A 22,990-nucleotide genomic window follows, 5' to 3' on the forward strand; every position below is an offset into this window, starting at 1 on the left:
AACCTGAAAAAAGGTTACGGCTTTCCCATCTTTTCCTCTCGATTCTTCCATCTTCCTCGCATTCCAACTCTACTTCAGAAAAAACAAAAAACATATCAATCCAACGATCTCAACCTCTAATATCTTTTAAAAATATCAATCTAATGACAATCCATGTGTCACACCAATTAGTGATCCAAAATTCATGTGGAACCCACAATTTTGAAATAGATGAAATAAAAATATAAAAATTACGATGATTTTGATTTTAAAATAAGGAACTTTTTTCTTGATTTGATTCCAAAGATGAAATCTAGGGTTGTAAGTTTGGCAGTAATAGTCTGAACCCACTCTGAGGTCAATCCAGTCCAGCCCGACCTAAACCTGACTAGGGTTGGGCTGGGCCTCAATTAGACCTAGGCCCAGCCTGACCCCGCCTGATTTTAATCCTGATCTATTATTGTGTTTAGTAATAATATTTTTCTTCCCCTAGGTCTATATCATGTGTTACACAAGTGTTCAACAAGTTGAGTGTATGACTTTAACCCACATCATGTGTTTACCATCGCTTTGATGGATGCCTACTATTTCTCTCATTTTTCTTTATATAGGCTCTCTTTTTGTCTCTTGTCATGTATTGAAATGAACTTTAGTTACAGTAGCAATTATGAAGAATTGAGTCAAAATTTGACATGTTTAGTTTCTAAGAGATGTTGTAATGACATGTGATTAAAAGGTTTATCTTATAGCTAAATTGACAATCTTATTTGCCACAAAGTAATGGATTAAAGGTAAAAATGGTTGGCTATAGTCTTAACATCTCTCCATCCCCTTTGTTAAAAAAAAAAGAAAAAGAAATACAGGACCAACTAAGGTCAACCCCGACCCTGTTTCACCCTCTACACTATTGTATGATCAAATTTCTGGGTTTCAGTGCATTACAAGTTGAACCGATTAAGAACCAAATGGATTGACACCATTAACTTAAATGTCGGTTTGGGTTTGGTCCATTAAAACTTGAACCAAATAAGAATCAAACCGTATGAGACCTTTAACTAGGGGTGTCAATCAGTCGGTCCGGCTCGGTTTCGGTCCGGGTTGAGTCGGTTTCGGTGTGGGAAAGTTGAAACCGAAACCAAACCAATAAGGAAATTCCGGTTTTGGTTTGGTTTCGGTTTCGGTGCAGTTTGGTTTCGGTTTGTCTTCGGTTTCTTAAATCGATTTGTAACCGGATTGGTTTTGGTTTTTGGTCCAGTTTGGATTCGACTTTCCATGCAAATGTTTACAAAACTATGCAAATTTTGATTTTTTTAATGAATTTTGGAGTGTTTCGGTTTCTTACCAGTTTGGTTTTGGTTTCGGTCTGGGTTTTGAGCTGGTTTCGGTTTGATTTTGGGTTCATCCGATTTCCGATGAGGTTCGGTTTGATTTTGGAGTTGTAATACTTCAAACCGAGCTGACCCAATAAGACTTCGATTCGATTCAATCCGTGTTGTTATCGATTCGATCTAGCCGATTTTATCGGTTGGGTTTAAGAATTGACACCCATACCTTTAACTTAAAACATAGAATCCAGTACGATTATAGACATTAAAACCCATCCATGTACGGATGTGGTCCCATTATTCCCACTACAGTCCAGTGTTTGACTGACTTGCACTCCAACGAACCTTCCCAACAATTATTGGAGCCTGAAAAAAGGTTACGGCTTTCCCATCTTTCCTCTCCATCCTTCCATCTTCCTCGCATTCCAACTCTACTTCAGAAAAAACAAAAACATATCAATCCAACGATCTCAACCTCTAATATCTTTTAAAAATACCAATTTAACGACTTACATTCTTCCAATTCTTGTATCTTGCGTCGCTAGGAAAATAACCATCCACTGCTTTAGTTTCCCGTTCGTACAAAACCTCTCTTTTTCTCTTTGCTTCGTCTTCAAGTTACCTCTTTTTACCAAAAAAAAAAATGTCTTGCAACGTCTCTCTCTTCATTATATAGTACTCTCTCTTCAGTCTTCACTCCGTCCTCAGTTTATATCACTCTTCTTTCACACACACTCTCTCTCTGTTTGTGTGTAAGCTCAGTGAGTGGTTGAAAGCTTGAAGGTTTAACAATGGCGATGACGCCAAGGGAACATATAGAAGAGATTAGGAAAACGAAGTTCTCCATCGGAGGGGAATCGAACCCTCTTACAGAGGATCTCCACCAAGCCGTCAAGAATCTCTCTGCTGAACTCTACGCCAAAGATGTACATTTCCTCATGGAGCTCATCCAGGTCTCTCCCTCTCCCTCTCCCTCTCCCTCTCCAATCCAGAGTCCAGATCACGTATGGAAAGGATTTCCAACTAATTCGAAATCATTTAAAAAACCTCACTCTCTCTCATCATGTGAATGACTTCACTGCCCTTAGTGAAAAACCTTGGTTTTTCTGAGCTCCCTAGTTGACTCACTGAGTTTTTGAACTGTTTAAGAAAGAACATGGTTTGATGGTGAAGATGACATGATGGAATTCTGCTAAATTTCTTCTGTTTTCATTTTTCCCTCTATTTGTTGCAAATATGCTTTCAGAACGCAGAAGATAATGAGTACCGGGAAGGGGTGAAGGCATCGCTGGAATTTATAATAACATCTCGGGACATCACAGCTACTGGAGCTACTGCTACCTTGCTGGTTTTCAACAACGAGAAGGGTTTCTACCCAAAGAACATTGACTCCCTTTGCAGTGTAGGGAGGTCCACGAAGAAAGGGAATCGGCAACGAGGTTACATAGGCGAGAAAGGTACTTCCCATTGTTTTCCCAACTTCCATTCTCTATAGTCCAAAGCTACAATTAGCACTGATCATAAAATTGCATTGCATTGTATTGCGTTGGGTTTTAATTATGTTGGTTGGTAGACCGATCTTAAATACGTGTTTGAGTTCCGTAATTTCGGGTTTGGACCACTTTTATAGGAATTGGGCCCGAGTTAATTGGCTGGAATAGTGGATCGGTTGCTGAATTGGCTTTATTGATTAAAAAAACCGAGTTGCCCTTCACCATGGATTACACTATCCACGCATGCCCAAGAGGGATAGTTTTCACCTCAAACAATAAATAATGAGATAAAAATACGATGACATAATGATTGATTTATGTGTTTATCTTTATTTTATTTATTTATTTTTTTCTTTTCTATTCATGGCATCCATGCAGCATAAGTCTTCTAATGCTTCGTCGCATGATCAAGTAACCCCAAGAATACCCCTCACTCTTCAATGGAGCATCTTTGGTACCAGGATGGAAGTATGCACCGCCCTGGTACATATTCCGATATACCTCTTGCATAAAAAATAGTGGGTCTCACACTGACATTCTCTCTCTTATTTTGACCATGTGTCTTTCATGTGGACCCATATGAATGATACCATTCTTCAGACCCTTATTGGTACATTCTTTCTTACATTGACGTCGTAGGAAACCCTCCTCAAAAATTAAAATAAAAAGGGGTAATTAGTATCACTCCCCTATTCTCGCATTATATTTACTGAAAGTCACCTACTTTGAACTCCAACCTCTCCTTCTCCCCTACTATTTAAAATCCTCAAATTACCCCTCTATCCCGCTAGCCCCATCGCCCCTAACCGGCTGCCTCCATCACCCTTGTCTTTGTCCCCATCCTCATCCTCCCTGCCCCCATTACAAATGATACTTTCTTCTTCACTCAAAACTAGGATTTAAAAAACAAGAATCTGTGATGGAATCGTTCTTGTTGATTCTGATTCAGATCGGCTTGGAATTGGCCTCAAGAACCCTAGAATCGGGCATTTGGTATGAAAACCACCAATTCAGAGGAATTTTGATTGGAATATTTTGATTCCAAATGGTGTAAATCGGGGACAACTTAGGTTGGCGAAACTCAATAATTTGTTGTAGAAATAAGGTCAGAGAAAAAGATAAAATGACAGATAGAAGAGAATGGGAGAAGAAAAAGCAAAAGTAGGATCTGATTCACCAATTTTTGAAACATTGCTCAAAACATTAAGTGTTATTCCTTCTCTCATCCTGATGAGGACATCACTTCAAGATTTAGGACTTGTTAGAGGAGACAGAACCATAAGATGCCACATGTCACTTTGTTATGGCTAGATGACCAACATTATGTGTAGTTCTTTATTATTTTGTTGTATTTTTATCTAGGCTAACTATCTTATTTTATTATTGTGTTGTGTTGTTATTATGTTGTAGTTATATGGGTCGTTGTTTTAGAAAATAACTGTTTAGAGGTTGAATATGTAGTTATATGGGTAGTTGTTTTAGGAAAAATAGTTTTTTGTTGTGTAATGTTATGAAGCCGTTGTACTAATAATGACAAGACAATGAACGAATGGAACTATCTTGGAATTGGCGATTATTCTCTTTTTCTACAGCAGATTGACTCTGCAATTCTTGGAGTGAAACCAAAGCGATCTACTTTCTTTTCTATCTTCTTCTTCTATCCAATCCACTTTTTCAGACTTTATACCTACAGCTAACCATCCCTATTTGATTTCCCCCCAAAATCCATTGTTTGTTCCATTGTATTTCTCCCAACCTCCATTTTCATTTCCTAAGAGCATTCCAGTTGTTTTTTCAACTAAAGCATCCCATAAACCCCAATAAATCATACTTGTTTGGCTGGAATAGGACTGATATTCATGAAAGATGTGGTATCCCAATTTCCCTTGACCTTGTCAAATCTCCAAGAAATCCAATTTTCCCTTCTTGTCTAGACTCAATTCTTGCTAAATTTCTTGCCAGTTCTTGTATCAGTCCCATATCTCCAATATTTATCTCAACTTCAGCCCCAAATACCTTGGATATTTTCTATCAACCACAAGGAGGCCTTGAGGACACAATCTTTGGAGTTAAGTAGTGATCCAGCACTTATTCACAGCTTTCTAACCCGAGGGACAGCAAAGGAAGGTGCTGATCTATCATGTTTCTCTTATTAAAATTTCCTTTCCATTTTTAGCATGAAATTCTACATGTATGATTTGTTTAATTCTTTATTTATGGCTATCCTTATTAAGAGTTTCTGCATGTACGCTGAGATATATGAGTTGGATTCCCTTTCCAGCCTTCCTACTTTTTAGATAGGATAATTTTCTAGTTTTACAAACCTGTCCTGCACCAATTCCACTTCTACTTTTGCTTATTTGTTACGTGCCGATATAAGTACATGCATGGCATATGCACACTTGAGGCTTGATGGTTGAGGGTTACATATGAGTTTGACTGTATAATTATTATTTTATGAAGTTGTTGTATGGTTATGGGAAGTTAATAAGGAATTACGGGTCATGGATAATGTAAGAGTTAGTTCAATTAAGAACCAACCTTACAGTAGGATCGATGTACGGTTTATCAATAGAGAACTTCAGCAGACACTAGAGGAAAATAAATTGGATCGATTGTCTCTTAGTTGCAAGTTAACTTACTGAACAATGAGTCTGAAATTGAAAAGAAAATAAAATAGAGATAGAAGTAAGGGGAAGGGGGGATAGGGGACTATCTCAGTCCTGGGCCTCTCACCGTCTCTGCATCGCACAACTCTCACAGCTACAGCACAAAGCCACTCTTTTTTTTCTTTCACTCAAATCAACTTGGCTGGTTATCAGCCTATTCCTTTATCTATAAATCCAATCGATTACACCCTAGGAATTTTTTTAGAAACAAATAAGACTCCAAATATTAATTGGAAACTAAATCCGAAATTGTCTCCTACTCTAATTGCATCAAATAACTAAAATAGAACCAAATACCTATAAAAAACTAATCCTATTGAAAGCAATCAATTCTCATCCATATCCTCTCCCACGTATTGACCACCAGGATCTTCTAGAAATCTGGAAAAATCTTCTCCTTTAGAACTGGACAATATCTCCCAATAAACCAGAGAATATTCTCCTAGAAATCTGATTGATATCATTCCAATTTTGGGAATTAATCTCTCTACAACTCAGCTGGTCAACAACAGGCCATGGTCTGAGCAATTGGATCGGAATTAGCCTTGACCGATCCCAACTCTTGGCTGATATCATATCGGTGGATCAGTAACAATGAAGTGTAAAATAGTCTAAAAATGGTTTTTTAATTGAAAGCGGGGTTATTTCTATCCGATCATGGTGATTTGGATCGGTATCGGCCTTGACGAATCTTGTTCCTTGTCAATTTAATATCTTGAATTGATTTCCCAGTGTATCTTAGATTACAAAGAATACAAATATATATACAAAGATTGAGTAACCCTAGCCATCTACACATTTATGGTAGGTCAGATTCTTTCCAAGGATAAGGAGGATCCTTTCCAAGGATAAGAGATACATGCAATATAGAATATTGAGATTCCAAAGCTAGAAGATACATGCAATATGTGAAATTGAGTTCCCAAATATGGGACTATTCTATATGCACTGATACATCCCCTCAAGGTGAAGAATTGATACCACGAATCTTCAGCTTGTCTCGAAGAAACTGGAATTGGGCCATTAACAAAAGCTTGGTAAGAATATCAGTCACTTGATTAGTTGTAGACATAAGTTGAACACTTAACTGGCGTTAGGCGACACGATCCCGGACAAAATGGAAATCAATCTCCACATGCTTGGTCCTTGCGTGGAAGACAGGATTGGCCGACAAATATGTAGCCCCAATTTTATCACACCACAGGATGGGGGGGCCATGAAGAGGAAAGCCAAGCTCATTGAAGAGAGATTCCGACCATATTAGCTCAGCAGAAGCATCAGCCAGAGCCTTGTACTCCGACTCAATGGAAGACACAAGCCACAGTTCGTTGTTTCCTGGAGTTCCATGAAATGAGGTTAGGACCAAGAAAGATCGCATATCCCCCTGTGGACTTGTAGTCCACACTACTCCCAGCCCTGTCCGCATCGGAGAACGCTTGAAGTGAGCACTAAGAGGAGCATTTAAGGAGAAGGCCATGAGTGTGAGTGTCATTGAGATACCGCAAGATCTGTTTAACAAGAACCTAATGATCTTCAGTAGGGGAGTGCATAAAATGGCAAACCTAATTAACTGCAAATACCACATCAGGATGAGTAAGAGTGATATATTGCAAAGCTCCAACCATAGAACGATAAAGAGTGGGGTCGTGCATCGGTGCACCCCCTGAAGATGGCTTGAGAGTAGTAGCCATGGGAGTATGGACAACCATATACTCAGTCATGCCAGATCATTTGAGAAGATCAGAGATATATCTAGATTAAGTGAGAAGAAGACCCTTCGAACGTTGGACTGCCTCGATACCCAAGAAGAAGTGCAAATCGCCTTAGTCTTTAATGGAAAATTCATGAGCAGGCCGTGTAAGAAGAGAAGACACCTGCGATGAGTCATTTTTTGTAACAAGGATATCGTCGACATAGACCAAAATGTATACAAGAGTCGATCCACCCTTATAGATAAAGAGGGAGGGGTCGGTCTATGAAGCAAGAAACCCCAACAGAAGAAAATCTGAAAGCCAATGAAACCAAGCACGAGGCACTTGTTTGAGGCCATACAGGGATTTGTGAAGCTTGCATACATGAGAGGGGCGATCAGCATCAACGAAGCCCTGGGGTTGAGACATGAAAACCTCCTCGGATAAGACGCCATGGAGATATGCATTATACACATCCAGCTACCGAATGGGCCAATTCTGAGAGACAACAATGGATAGAACGACACGAATGGTGATGGGTTTTACAACAGGGCTGAAAGTTTCATGACAATCAAGCCCCTATTGCTGATGAAATCCTTTAGCCACCAAACGCGCTTTGTACCTTTCAAGGGAACCATCAACTGTCCGTTTCAATAGATATACCCATTTGCATCCAACCAAGTTCATACTAGCAATGCATGGAACGTGAGACCAGGTTCCATTTCTAACTAAGGCATTAAACTCCTCAGCCATGGCTTGGCGCCACTCAGGGTGTTTAAAGGCTTGAGAGAAGCAAGACAATTTAAGAGGTTGAGGGGTAGCGGTGAGAGCCTGATGGGAGGAGGTGCAAGGGCGTAGTTGCATAGGGTGTAGGTGGCTTGGTGCAGCAGGCGGTGAAGCAGGGGGCGTGGGTGTGGGGGTTAGAGACTGAGGGCCATAGAGATCCTCAATGGGATGGGTACAAAGGGGGAGGGTGGTGATCCAGCAGTGGGATGAAGGGGAGAAGCGAGATAGAAAAGGGAAGGAAGTTTTAGAGAAGCATATATGACGGGCAATATAGGTGCGATTGGAGCGGAGGTCAAGGCACCGGTAACTATGGTGGGAGGGGCTGTACCTTAAGAACACACAAGGGGTGGATCGAAACTCAAGTTTGTGACGATTGTATGGTCACAGGTAGGGAAAACACAGACATCCAAAACACAGAGAAAGGTGTAGTTAGGAGGCCGATGAAACATGAGTTGATAAGGGGACACACCACTAGGCATAGAAGAGGGCATTCGATTAACCAAGTAAATAGCAGTTTCAAAGGGATAAGTCTAATAGTAATGGGGTACTAATGCATGGGCCAGTAGGGAGAGTCCGATCTCAACTATATGGTGGTGGCGACGCTCTACAGCTCCCTGATGTTCATACTTGTGGGGCTAAGAAACACGATGATGGATACTAATTTTATTGAAGAATTGAGGAAGTGAGTGAAACTCACCTCCCCAATCGGTCTGAACATTTTTTATTTTATATCCAAATTAATGTTCCAAAAGAGATTGAAATTATAGAAAAATGGAAAAAACCTTAGAATTATTTATAAGAAGGTAAAGCTAGATATATTTAGTACTATCATCAATAAAAATTACGAAATAACGATGTCCAGAGAAAGAGGGCAGAAAGGAGGGGCCCCAAACATCACTATGAATGAGATCCAGTGGAAATAATCTCCTAAAGTCTCTCGTAGGGAGAGACGGCTAGATTTTTTTAGTTGACAAGAAGGACAAACAAAAGTAAAACGTGTAGAGGGGCACGACAATTTATTTATTTTGAGCATATAGCGAAGTAGACGTTCTGTGAAAGTGGCCTAAACGATGGTGCCAAGAGTCGAGGGAGAGATGCTCAAAGACATTGACAGAGAAGGTTAGAGGCACAAGAAGAGTGTAGAGGCCACCTTTACTCTGTCTTGACAGAAGAGTGGACTTGGTTACCTGGTCCTTGACAAAGAAACGAGATAGATGAAATTCAAAAGACACGTTATTGTCAGTACAAAATTTTTGAACAGAAAGAAGGTGTTTGGAAATAGTAGGCACATGGAGAATATTAGATAAAGAGAAAGTGTGAGAGGGAGAGGAAGAGGAGAGAGAAGAAGATCCAATATGAGAGATGGGGAGTCCTTTACCATCACCAACGTGAAGCTGATCCTAGCCATTTTACTCAGTGTAGTGGGAGAGGGAATGGAGGTCAGGGATTACATTATGGGAGGCTCCAGTATTAGGGTACCAGGGTAAGGCCGATTGGTGGGGGGTGGGGAGAAGAGGGCAGTTAGGATGGGGGTAGGTGTTGGTGTATGTGTAGTGGGCCAAGGGGGGGTTAGGTTGGTGGTAATAGGGGTAAGATGGATGGGTCGGCTGAGCTTGTTGCCTGTAGAAGCACGTAACTGCAGTATGATTGGTTTGATTGCAGATGGAACACCAGAAGTTGCCATGGCCATGACCACGACCACCACGGCCACGCCTACCTCCACCACGTCCCTTCCTGTTCTCCTAATTATGGGAAGAGGGGGTAGGGGAGCCTTTTGAACAGTATTAACCACAGGTGGATCATCAAGAGTAGAAACAGTTAGCTTGATGAGGGGGTTCACATGTAGAATCTCATGATTCAGAAGAAGACTGTGCAAGTCAGTGTAAGAGATAGGGTCCGAGCGTGCCAGAAGAGTGGGATCAATGTCTTGTAATTCCTAGTGAAGTGATCGAATAATATGAAGATTAAAATCCTCCAAGGAGAGAAGGCAGCCAGTTCATCTGATAGGGACTCGGCGTGCTTGAGAAGTTGAGTAACAGACTCATCAGGTTACTAGGTGAGGCGTTAGAGGGTGAGATGAATGCAAGTGGCTAAAGTGGAGCGATAGGTTTGAGCAAGGCTGTCCCAAATATCTTTGCTGGTAGGTTTATTAATTATCTGGGGAAGGACTTCCTCAGAGAGAGAAGGAATAAGGAGACTCATAAGGGTGGCATCCTGTTCTTTCCATTCAGTGGCAGAGGGTACATCAGAAGGACAGGGATGAGAGCTATCAACAAAAAGCAGAAGGCGTTGCCTCAGAAAAATGGGGTAAATTGAGCACGCCATAGAAGAAAGTTTTTTTGTGTAAGGCGCAGTGAGAGAAAATGGTGTGCGGAACCAATGGAAGGTTGAGGGAAGGTAGAAGAGGGCATTTGGAGTTGGGCACTAGGGGTGGAGACGCCGGTGGTCAGGGATGAAGGGGGTTCAGTTGCCATTGAAGAGAAGAGGGAAGAAGAGATGGGTCGGCTAGGGTAAAAAGAAGAAGAGGGCGTGAGCCAAAAATGCCTCTGATACCATGTTAATTCAAGATATTGTATTGATTTCCCAGTGTATTTTATGTTTCCCAATATCAATCTGAAATGGGGGAATAGGAATAAGCAAGGGTGTTAGAAAAGGAATGACATCAGTAGCCTCTTCATTTCTACTATGCTCCCCTTAAAGAGGATGTTGAGAATAAGCAAAAAAGGGGATAGACTCATGGAAGGTGACATCTTTGGAAAGAAGCCGTTGGCGGGAAGAGGGGGATGATAATATTTGTAGCCTTTGGTAGAGGAGGAATACCCAAGAAAGATGCATTTGAGGCCCTTGAGGTCAATTTTAGTCCAAGCAGACTTGTGGATATAGACATAACAAACACACCCAAACACTTTAGAGGGAAGAGAAAAAGCAAAAGCATGAGCTTGAGGAGATAAGGTTTCCAATGAGGATTTGGAACCAAGAAGTTTAGTGGGCATGCGGTTAATGAGGAAAGGAAAGATAAGAAGAGCATCAGACCAGAAAGTCTTAGGGACATGCATGCCAAAGAGGAGACTCCCAGAAACTTCCAATAGATAACGATTTTTCCTCTCAGCCACCCCATTCTGTTGGGGTATGTCAACATAAGCAATTTGATGGATTAATCCATGAACGGTAAAAAAGGTCTAGAGTCCACCATACATGTTCTCACACCCTTTATCCAAACGAATAATTTGAATACAGGTTGAAAACTAAGTAAGAATCAGCTTATAGAAATTTTTAAAGATATTATAAACTTCACTCTCATGTTTCATCAAAAAAGTCAAAGTAGATCTGGAATAATCATTAACAAATGAGACAAAATAATGATAACCAAACAAGGAAGTAGTAGGAGAAGCTCCCCAAATATCAGTATGGCATGCACAATATGAAAGGAATGGTGGATCTATTACCATGGTAAAGATAAGGAGAGCGACAATGTTTTGTAAACACATATGGCTCACTCTAAAACACATGGGAAGAAGGAATAGAGGAAATTTTTTTAAAGTGTAGCAATTTTTTTTGCATAACTCCAAAAGAGGGGTGACCCAAACTTTGATGCCACAACATAACAGTGTCAACAGTACTGTTGTCACTATGCTCACATACGTAGGACTAAGCACTAGGTAGAGGGGAAGATCCTGGATCAAGAAGGTAGAGTACATTTTTTCCATACATCCACTGCCAATAGTCGTTTTTGTCTCTCAATTCTGAAAAACATAATGAGATGGAAAAAAAAATAACACAAAAATCCAAGGATTTGGTTAGGTGGCTCACAGATAAAATTAAGGTTAAAATTTGGAACATGAAGAATAGAGTACAAAGAAATAGAGGAGGTAACAGGAACACGGCCTTTACCAGAAACAGAAGAAAGTGAGCCATCTGCAACCGTAACCTTATCCCTGCCAGAACAAATATTGTAGGAGTCAAAACATTGAGATATACCGGTCATATGCTTGGTGGTTCCAGAGTCAATGACCTAAGAAGAGGTAGTGGAAAGAGTAGATGTAGAGACCTACAAGGTGGTGGTTGAAGAGTCTGGTATTGTATGTGTGGAAGAAGAACTATGCAAATATGATAGAGCCCTGCGAAAAGCTGTAATATTATCTTGAGTTAGAGAACTGGAGTCTATCTGTATCAGCTATGTCAACTCCAGTCACTACAATGTCGTCAATATAGATAATTAGTGTAGTAATAGTACCTTTACCTTGCAGGGTATATAAGGTGTGGTTTGTTTGACTCTGGGAATATCCGTTCTTCAGAATAGCTTGCCTGAACCTCTCAAACCAAGCCTTTGGGGATTGTTTGAGACCATACCAAGTCTTCTTGAGAAGACACACCTTTCCTTCAACTGATGGACACTTCAATCTAGGTGGAGGCTGCATTTACACTTCCTCCTCTAAGTCACCATAGAGTAAGACATTCTTCATATCTGACTGATATAGGGCCCACTCTCTTTTTACTACCAAAGACAGGAGAACCCTTATAGAATTGGGCTTAGCCACAGGAGCAAATGTCTTTTGATAGTGAATTCTGTACACTTGATTGTACCCTTTGGCTACTAACTTTGCCTTGTACCTCTCAACGGCACCATTTGAGTGGCACTTGATCGAGTAGACCCATTTGCATCCAACAGGAACTCTCCCCGTGGGGAGATTGACCAATTTTCAGGTATAGTTATTCTCAAGAGCCATCATTTCTTCAAACATGGCTTGCTTCCACTTTGGGTCTGACAATGCCTCAGTGACATTCTTGGAAATGGAGATAGAGGAAAGAACAACAAAAAAAGCAACATATAAGAAAGAGAATCATAGGAAACAAATTGGGCAATAGGATTAGTACAAATTCTCTTTCCCTTTCGAACAACAATGGGAAGGTCCAACTCATGTTTATTCCAGATCTGGTTTTTAGTACTGGTAATATCTCAAATCGATTAAGTCTTCAGTTCAATAGTTGAAGTTCAAGTAAGTAGGCTCCTTTAGTAGTCTTTGCTCCCCCCTCTCATTCCCTCTTTTGACTACCCTTTCTTTCTTAGTTTAGGATTTTAATTTCAGTCGTTACATTATTGCTATCCCTTTCCCCCAAGGTTCATGGCTAGTGTATGTGTTGGCTTTGCCCCTCCTAGCCATAGAACCATCATTTTATTGTTTTTATTTTAATTGTCTCCCTTTCCCTAAAGCCAAGTAGAGTAACCCTTGTAAGAGTGACTCTTTGGTCAAGTAGGGAAGTTCATATTATGATGCATCCCTTGGGCTAAGTAGAGAAACCAACTTATGAGTCTCTCTCTAGATAATCATAAAGTTCCCAACACATATCTCTAGTGTGCCCAAATTTTCGATAGTGGTCACACCTAAATCCATCCCTGTCATTCCTTAGAGGTGGTCATTGTCTTCTTCCTCTAATATCTGACATAATATAAGAAAACAAGTGGAGAAACACTCACAAGATGGGGAATACACACTCTACCTAAAAATTAACTTCTACTTAGAAACAGACCTAACAAAGGTGTCAATCACACATCACAGAGAAATTAGCAAAGAAAACAAATATCCAACTCAAAGAAATCCACCTCAAACACACTCGGCAGTTGCACTGTCCTCAGACATGATATAGAAACACACTCAGAAAGGGAATGACACCCAAGAAACAACCAGGGAGTATATACTCTACCCAAAAAGTCCTTCCCAGCACTAAAAAGCAATTCCAGCAGGTAAAAGACAGTATACAAGTCAAATAAATCCAACAACACCGCCATCTTCAAGGCATAACATCTTCTCAAAGCGACAAATGAGACTCAAAAAACATACCTCACCAACGCAAATCAGTCGGAAGCATCACATACACCATTTCGAGAGAAAAAAGAGGCAAAAAGAGGGCTGGCGATACCATGAAAATCCAAGGAAAAAAGAGTTGTGGATTCACAACTTCAATCTTCAAGGAGAGAGACCATGGGGGAATTGGAGGGCACCCTAGGGTGACTCAAAAGAGCCCTATTTCACCTCCAACAGTAGCTGGATAAGAGAGAGAGAGAGAGAGAGAGAGAGAATCCACCAAAAATCTGGGGAGGGCTGGAAAACTTTGTTTTGAGCTCTAGCAACCTATTTCTTCAATGGATGTCTCCTTTTGGTGTCTCTATGGTCTTCATCTATGTTCATCTCATGATTTCTTCAAACTATCACATAATAGTTCATTTCTTGGAAAACCCCAATGTAACCTAGGCTTCCGAGGAGACGAAAAAGAAATGTAGAACTTGTAACTTGACTCTCAAACCCTAACCCTAGGCTCTGTTACCAAGTTAGAATATAAAGATGGAGAGAAAGTAAGGGAACAAGAGAATGGAAGGTTGGAGGAAGAGGAAGGAGAAGGAGAAGGAGAAGAAGAAGAAAATAGTGGAAGAAAGTTGTGTGTTGAGAAAAGATTCTCTACCACATATATTCCTTCACTAACAAGGTGAAAGGAATCACATACACCTCCCTAGGGAGGTAAAAGGGAAAAATATTAAATACAATAAGAGACAAGAATATAATAAACTTGTTCCTAAAGTACCCTTATTACATAAACTCTAACAATTTAGAAAGGCTATTTTGAAGAACGGATATTCTCGGAGTCAAACTGATCACACTTTACTTACCCAACAAAGTAATAATAATATCACAATCCTTATTGTTTATGTGGATGATATTGTTGTGACTGAAAATGACAAGGTTGAGATAATGAGATTAAAGTCCTACTTGTATCAACAGTTTGAGATTAAAGATCTTGGACCCTTGAAGTATTTATTAGGATTGAAGTGTTAAGATCTAAGGAGGGGATAAATATCTACCAGAGGGTGTTTGTGCTAGACTTACTGAAAGAGACGTGAATGTTCAGTTGCAAACCAACAAATTTTCCTATTGAATAAAATCACAAGCTTGGAGAAGACTGTGGTCCTTCCCTTATTCAGGGAAGTACCAGAGACTAGTGGGGAAGATGATCTACCTGTCCTTGACTTTCCCAGACATCACCTATACAGTTGGGGTGGTGAGCTAGTTTATACATGCCCCCAAGAGTGGGCATGTGGATGTTGTTTATTGCATTCTCAGGTACTTGAAGTCCACCCCGGGGAAAGGATTATTGTGTGACAGGCACAATCATTTGAGGATAGAAGACTACATTGATTCTAATTGGGTTGGCTTAATTTCTGACAGATGATTTACTTTTGAGTATTATACATTTCTGGGTAATATCTTGGTTACAAAATGGAGTAAAAAGTAGTCACTTGTGGCTTGATCAAGTGTAGAGGCAGAATTTAAAGCTTTGACTCATGGAGTATGTGAACTCCTATGGTTGAGAAGAGTCGCCCAAGAGTTGGGGTTTGATACCGCGGAACCCATGCATCCATACTGTGATAACAAGGCTACCATAAATATAGCCTATAATCTTATGCATCACAACCGAACGAAGCACATAGAGGTGGACATACACTTCATCAAAGAAAAAATTGACTCTGGCTACATATGCACTCCTTTTTTGAGGATAGGTGATCAATTGGCAGACGTCTTCATAAAGGGGCTCATCCATCATTAGTTCAATACCCTTTTGTGCAAGCTGGGATGTGGGAATGTATGACACCTCTTCTAAAGATAATTCCGCCTTTGTTATTGGCCATGGCTCTGGAAAAAGTTATGGTCATGGATCTTATGGCCACAATTCAGGAGGATAGCGAATCGATAAGTCCTCTCATCAATGTAGTTATTATAATAAAGCAAATCATACCATTGAAACATGTTGGGCAAAACATAGTTAGCTAGATTGCTCTAAGGAATTAGCCAATACTGTCACTTTTGAAATTTCTACTAAGCACATTACTTCTGGAGACACCACCTTTTCATCTACATTAGGAGCTTCATCCATTGGGATTGTGTCTCGAGGTGACTTTAATTAAATACTCAAGCGTCTCCAATAGCTTGAGTCTGCTTTTGCTTCCACTTCTATTGTAACTTTATCCCACATAGATAAGTAACTCTGCCTTCTTACCTCTTCGTCCCCACGCCATGGATGGTGTCACGGTCTTCCGACGCCATTGGTCGATCTAGATTTTCCTCTCTATTAGATGGATTTCAAAAAATGCTTTTCTATATGGTGATCTTCAAGAAGTTTATATGGAGCAACCTCTAGCGTATGTCACTTAGAGGGAGAATTCTAATAGAGTATGCAAACTTCACTAGGCCATTTATGGGTTAAAGCAGTCACTACGTGCGTGGTTTTACAAATTTAGTTATATTATTCTTCGTTGTGGTTTTTCAGAATGGTACTCAGATCACTCAATGCTTGTTTGGCTCCAAAAGTCCAAGATTGTTGTCCTTGTTATTTATGTGGATGATATCATTATTCCCGACAATGATGATGCTTGTATTATTAAAGTTAATCTTACCTTCATCAACATTTCCAGATGATGGACTTGGGCTCTCTCTAGTATTTTCTTGGAATTGATGTTCTTCGGAGTAAGAAAGAGATTAGCTTATCTCAAAGGAAATATGTAGGATCTTTTTTCTGATACAAGGATGTTGGTTTCAAAATCTGTTGATACTCCTATGGATCCTCATCAATAGTTTGGGTCCGCTGATGGTGAAGACTTTGAAGACAAGCACCAGTATAGGAGATTAGTGAGAAAATCCATTTACCTCACTATCACTAGACCAGACATATTATTTTTTGTTGGTGTTTTTAGTCAATACATGCAATCTCCAAAGAAGATACATTGGGAGGCAGCTTGTCTTCATCAGTGTGTTGATTTGGTAGGTTCCTCTGATGTTGATTGGGCTGGTGCTGATGTTGACAAGATATCAACCACCGGGTATTGCATGTAGGTGGTAGTCTTGTCACTTGGCGAAGTTAGAAACAGACTACAATTGCAAGGCCCAGTGAAGAAGTTAGTCTTGAGCCATGTCTCATACTGCAACTGAGTTGATGTGGATAAAGTCATTAATTCTTGGGTTGGGTTTTTCGATCACTCAAACGTTGAAGATGTTATGTGATAATCAACAACCATCTATATTGCGGGTAATCCTGTGTTTCATGAGAGAACCAAGCACATTGAAGTGGATTGTCATTTTGTACGTAATGTTGTCATGAAGAAGTTGAACCACTCCACTTGTTGCTTCCGCTGACCAACTTGGTGATATGTTTACCAAACCCTTGTTTGGTCCTGCTTTCAAAAAAGGATGTTCCAAGTTGGGCATGGGTGATTTATATGCTCCAGCTTAAGGAGTGTTAAAGAAGTATTATGGACCCTTCGTACCGTGGGGGTACAAATGGTACATGTAGTCACCAGGTTAATCCCTTGCTGCAAGTAGTATTAGGTTGTTTCCTCTTTTAGTTTATTTCCTAATTACTTGTAATTCCCTTATTGGTTCTTGTTTCTTTATTAGGATAGATCACAATTACTTTGTATCCTTTTTCCCTTGTAATTCTATTGGCTATATAATAAAGGCAAGGGAGACTGTTTTTCACAATTCTGTGAACTAGCAGTCTCGGTACTTCTTTCTTCTTCTCCTTCTTCATCTTATACAACTTCTTTTTTTATCATATTAGATCGTCACCACACAGTAATGCACTTGAGATATTTCAACCAAACTGTGGAGAGTCTGGATGTTATAATCATGAAACAGATAATTACGACATACCATTTATATAAAAATAAGCTCTCATTTCTCTCGCATGCTTGTTCACTCACTTGCTTGGTAAGACTATTTTAGTGCTGCTTATTAAAGATATTAATATTCCATCATGCAAATAAATTCCCATATATACAAGGTCTTGTAGCTATAGTCTAAAAGTAAACAAACTAACAATCATCTTTTTTACCTTCTTGTTCTTTTGCATTAGTTAGGTGTGCTTTCTATAAATGACAACTAGCATATCGGTGATTTGTAGGTATTGGATTCAAAAGTGTATTTCTGATAACGGCTCAGCCTTACATTTTCAGTAATGGGTATCAGATAAGGTTCAGTGAAGATCCATGCCCAGATTGCAATGTTGGATACATTGTTCCAGAATGGGTAGAGGAGAATCCTACTCTTGCAGACATAAAGCAGTTATATGGTTCTGCTAGTACTTTTCCAGCCACAACAATAGTCTTACCTTTGAAATCTGATAAGGTGGGACCTGTTAAGCAACAGCTTTCCTGCATGCATCCTGAAGTTCTGTTATTTCTTTCCAAAATCAAGCGGCTTTCTATTAGGGAAGATAATGAGGATCGCAGACTCAATACAGTTAGTGCAATCTCTATTTCAAGTGAGACTGATTTTGTTATGAGGAAGAACATTGATGCAGAGTCCTACTCCCTTCATCTCTCAGCTGAGGAAAACAATGATGAAAGCGGAGGAGAATGCAGCTACTACATGTGGAGGCAAAAATTTCCTGTTAGACTGGAAAATAGAGTAGAACGAAAGGAGGTTGAGGAATGGATGATCACACTAGCATTTCCAAATGGAGAGCGTCTTAATAGAGGGATGAACCCACCTGGGGTCTACGCATTTCTGCCAACAGAAATGGTCACAAATTTTCCCTTCATAATCCAAGCTGATTTTATTCTGGCATCATCCAGGGAAACTGTTCGCTTGGACAACCAATGGAACAAGGGGATTCTGGACTGTGTGCCCTTTGCATTTTTTGATGCTTTCATCTCACTTGTGAAGACAACTACAGCTGCTCCAGTATCTGCATTGGCCCATATGTTTGATTTTATACCTGTTAGAAGCTCTTCGTATCCGAAGCTGAATTCTGTGAGGGAGAAGATCAAAGAGAAACTGGTTGAAGAAACCATTATTCCATGTGAGTCATACACTGACCAGATGCTCTTTTCTAAGCCCAGTGAAGTAGGTAGGATAATGCCTTCTTTCTGGAATATCTTGATTAAAGCAAGGAAGCAGGATGTGAGCTTGCATAATTTGTCATCCCATGGATTATGTGTTCTAAATTCGGCATTTGATAGAGAGGAGTACAATGATGTTTTGAATTTCTTGGGAGTGAGACCAATGGATAACAATTGGTATGTGAAGTGCATCCAGAGTTCTAATCTAGTAATGAGAGTTTCGGAGGATGTTTATATGGAGCTTCTATTTTTTCTTGCCAGTAATTGGGGTTCCTGCTTCAATAATGTAAATGTGAAGAACTTACCCTTTCTGAAATATGTGACCCAAGATGGGAATGTATCTTTGTTGAGCATCAATGAAGTGGCACGGGGGAATGGTGGTAGAGCATTATGTCTATCAAGTGAGGCTTGTCAAATTTCATGGTTGATCAATTGGAACCGAGACTTCAGATGTCCAGGAAATCAGTTCTTTATGCCAGAACACACACAGGAGGCTCTGCGAATATATCCTAAGAGGGAATCGATATTGGAATGGCTTGCATCTCATGTTGAAATTCGATCTATGAGTACTTATAGTTATGCCTCTCTTCTCACTGAGTCTCTAAACAGTGACAGGAAGCTTGTTATTGCCTTAGCTCACTTCTTGCACCACTCTCTCTCTAATAAATTTCTATCTGAACGGGATGTTGATCAGTTTTGTGGTTATGAAATGCCCTTAGTAGATAACTATGGATGTGTAACTAGAAGAAGAAGTGGCGTTCTTGTCCCTGCGAATGAAAGCAAGTGGGTGAGATTGATTGGTACAAATCCATGGAGGGGGGAAAATTACGTTGAATTAGGCGAAGACTACTTGCAAGCTGGCCATTTTGCAGGTGTTTATACATCAGAGCAACAGCTCATGACATTCATGATAACTTATGTCGGAGCTTCTGATATCCCAGATCTCTGTCCTCCCAATGCGGTATTTCCCACAGTATCCTCTCCCTTGTCCAAGGAGAACACATTTTTGTTGTTAGACTGGATTAGAACCATGAAACGTAAGGGAATAAAAATGGAGGGAAAGTTCTTGAGATGTATAAAGGAAGGAAGTTGGCTGAGAATTTCTTTGGGCTGCAGTCCAGGTTACAGGCCTCCTTCGCAATCATTCCTATTGACCGCAGAATGGGGAAATCTCTTGCAGAATGGGTCTGTGCTAGTTGATATTCCCTTGATTGATCAAAGATTCTATGATTGTAGAATTAGTGCATATATGGAGGAATTGAAGTCTGTGGGAGTGATGTCTGAATTTGGAGAAGCATGTCAATTCATTGGGAAGCATCTCATGTCTCTGGCAGCATCATCAAATTTAACCAGAAGCAATGTGCTTTCAATGCTTAATTTCATCAAATTCTTGAGGAAGAAGTTTTTGCCTACTGAAGACCTTATCCTGAATATAAAAGAAGGAAGATGGCTTAGGACTTACATTGGAGACAGGTCTCCTGTTGGATCCATTTTGTATGATTCAGAATGGAAAGAAGCCTTAAAAGTTACTAACCTCCCCTTCATTGATGAAGACCACTATGGTGAGGAAATCCTTAACTTCAGAGAGGAGCTTCAGTTGCTAGGTGTTATTGTTGGATTCAACCAAAATTACAGGCTCGTGGCTGACTACTTTCGATTGCCAGCTCCCTTAACTTCTATTACACCTGATACTGTTGTTTTCATTTTGGAATGTATTCGGTATTCAAGATCATCAGGGAAACTTGTTCAAGTGTTAAAAGATAAAAAATGGCTGAGGACCAGTTTTGGCTACAAGTCTCCTGGTGAATGTTTCCTGTACAGTCCTGAATGGGGTTGCCTTCTGCAGGTGTTCAGTGGTTTCCCAGTGATTGGTGAAAAGATCTATGGAAGTACTATTTTCTCATACAAAAATGAGTTGAAGGAAGCAGGAGTAGTGGTGGATTTTGAGGAAGCAGCAATCGCATTTGCTCACTATTTTAAGCAGCATGCATCCTCTGCTACAAAGGAGAATGTGCTCTCATTTCTCTCATGTTATAGACAACTAAAAAAGGCACACCTTCGATTTCCAACAGATTTGAGCAAGTGCATCCGTGAGGAGAAATGGTTAAGGACTCGTCTTGGCAACAGGTCTCCTCAAGACTCTATATTGTTTGGCCCAGATTGGATTTCTATCTCTCAAATTGCAACCCTTCCATTCCTCAATGATGGTGACAATTACTATGGCAAGGGCATCCAAGAATACAAAACTGAGCTGAAGGCCTTGGGAGTTGTGATTGAATTCAAGGAGGGAGCAAAGTTTATTACAGCTGGCATTCGTATCCCCTCAAATCCAATGGTCTTAACTTCTCAGAATGTGGCTTCATTGCTGGATTGCATCCGAAATTTAAAACATGAAAATAGTGATCCCTTGCCTGCAGAGTTTTTGAAAAAAATTAATACTAGTTGGTTGAAGACTCATATGGGTTACCAATCTCCGGAGAAATGTTTGTTGTTTGATACAGAGTGGGCTTTATTCTTACATCCAGAAGATGGGCCATTCATTGATGAAAATTTTTATGGCTTCAGTATGATGTCCTACAAAAATGAGCTCAGTGCGATAAGTGTCACTTTGGATGTTAAAAATGGGTGCGCCTTGCTTGCTAGTCACCTTGAATTCCATTCTCAATTTACCGTTGTAGCTCGAATTTACAAGTACTTGATGAAATTCAGTTGGGTGCCTGACAATAAAGCAGCAAATTGGATTTGGATTCCAAATGGATACAACAAGGGAGATTGGGTAAGCCCTGAAGACTGTATCCTTTGTGACGGGGATAATCTCTTTGGGGCACAGTTGAATGTTTTAGACAAGTATTATGAGAATGAACTACTAGGATTCTTTTCCATGGCTTTGGGTGTTAGACGCAGTCCTTCAATTGATGACTATTGTAAGCTATGGAAGGAATGGGAAAATTCAGGACACCAATTAACAGAGACTGATTGTTGTGCCTTCTGGGTTAATGTTGCAAAGCATTGGACCCCAAAGGCAAAGAAACTTCTTGCAGAAAACATACTGAAAGTTCCTGTGGAGACGGGCACTGGAGGAATTCTGTTGTCCAACAAACAAGATGTCTTCATCCCAGATGACCTACAATTGAAGGATAAGCTTCAGAAGGCTTCCCTTCATCCATTATTTGTCTGGAGTCCGCAGCAAAGTTTGGAAACTCTTCCTCGCAGTAAGCTTCTTGAAATGTACAGCAATGTTGGAGTCCATACCGTATCTGAATCCATACAGAAGGATGAATCCTCAATACGAGATGTTACTGAATTCAAGGAGGTCAATCCAAGAGATATACTCATCAGAGGAGGGCTGCTTAGACTCATACTTGGGTTTCTAGCAGACCCATCACTCAAAATGGATGTGGAAACAAGGCATCAGACAATCAAGCATCTTCTTGATCTTGCTGTGTTTGAGGCGGGAAAATCCATTACTGTGAGTTATATCTTGCCACTCTCTTCAGGAAAGAATGTGAATGCAGAGGTCGGCCAAATGATTCGTTGGGAGAGAGAGAACTCAAGGCTGTTCATACAGAAGATTTACATACCATCTGGGCATAAAGCCAACATTGAATTTGCTACAAATTTTTCAAAAGTAATATCTGAGGGACTGTTATGGATGAAGGAAGATCAGATTTCTAGACTATCTGAGCTTATCAAGTTGGGTGTTCTGCTGGAATTTGAAGAAGAAGCAGTCAAGTTCTTGATGTTGACCAAAAATCTGCAACTTCTCATGGAGGATGAGGAGTTCTTGGCATCAGTATTGACATCCAACTAGCCAGCCAAAATTTATGCTTGTTCTGTTTATCTATCTATCCTATACCACATATTTATGGTTCTTTAATGTTTTAAATTGTGTTTTCATTACTCAGTTATCTCTTTGTGATGTCAATGTGTATGTATGGTTGATTAATAGATAGACATATCATTCTGTAGTTGTTCTGCTTCTATTCCCTTTCCTGTTAGCATTAGAAGGCCTTCTGTATGTATACATACTCAAGGATAGTATGCATAGTGAATTGTTTTGACTCACCACTTTTGTTTTGCATATGATCAAGGGAATATATCTATGATCTAGAATTTGGAGCTAGAAACGTGATCCGACTATTTTGTAGCATTCCTTATT

At 40.0% G+C, this 22,990-nt stretch overlaps 1 protein-coding gene across 1 annotated transcript; it reads left to right on the forward strand.

Annotated features, from left to right (window-relative positions):
• Nucleotides 1–1,966: 1,966 nt before the first annotated feature.
• Nucleotides 1,967–22,899, forward strand: LOC122081759. The gene is made up of 3 exons (XM_042649007.1): nucleotides 1,967–2,257; nucleotides 2,551–2,761; nucleotides 17,892–22,899. The coding sequence occupies exons 1-3, from the start codon at nucleotides 2,096–2,098 to the stop codon at nucleotides 22,640–22,642; spliced, it is 5,124 nt and encodes a 1,707-aa protein (XP_042504941.1). The 5' UTR covers nucleotides 1,967–2,095; the 3' UTR covers nucleotides 22,643–22,899.
• The last annotated feature ends 91 nt before the right edge of the window (nucleotides 22,900–22,990 follow it).

Source organism: Macadamia integrifolia, chromosome 6, assembly GCF_013358625.1.
Source record: "Macadamia integrifolia cultivar HAES 741 chromosome 6, SCU_Mint_v3, whole genome shotgun sequence".
NCBI classification, from domain to species: domain Eukaryota; kingdom Viridiplantae; phylum Streptophyta; class Magnoliopsida; order Proteales; family Proteaceae; genus Macadamia; species Macadamia integrifolia.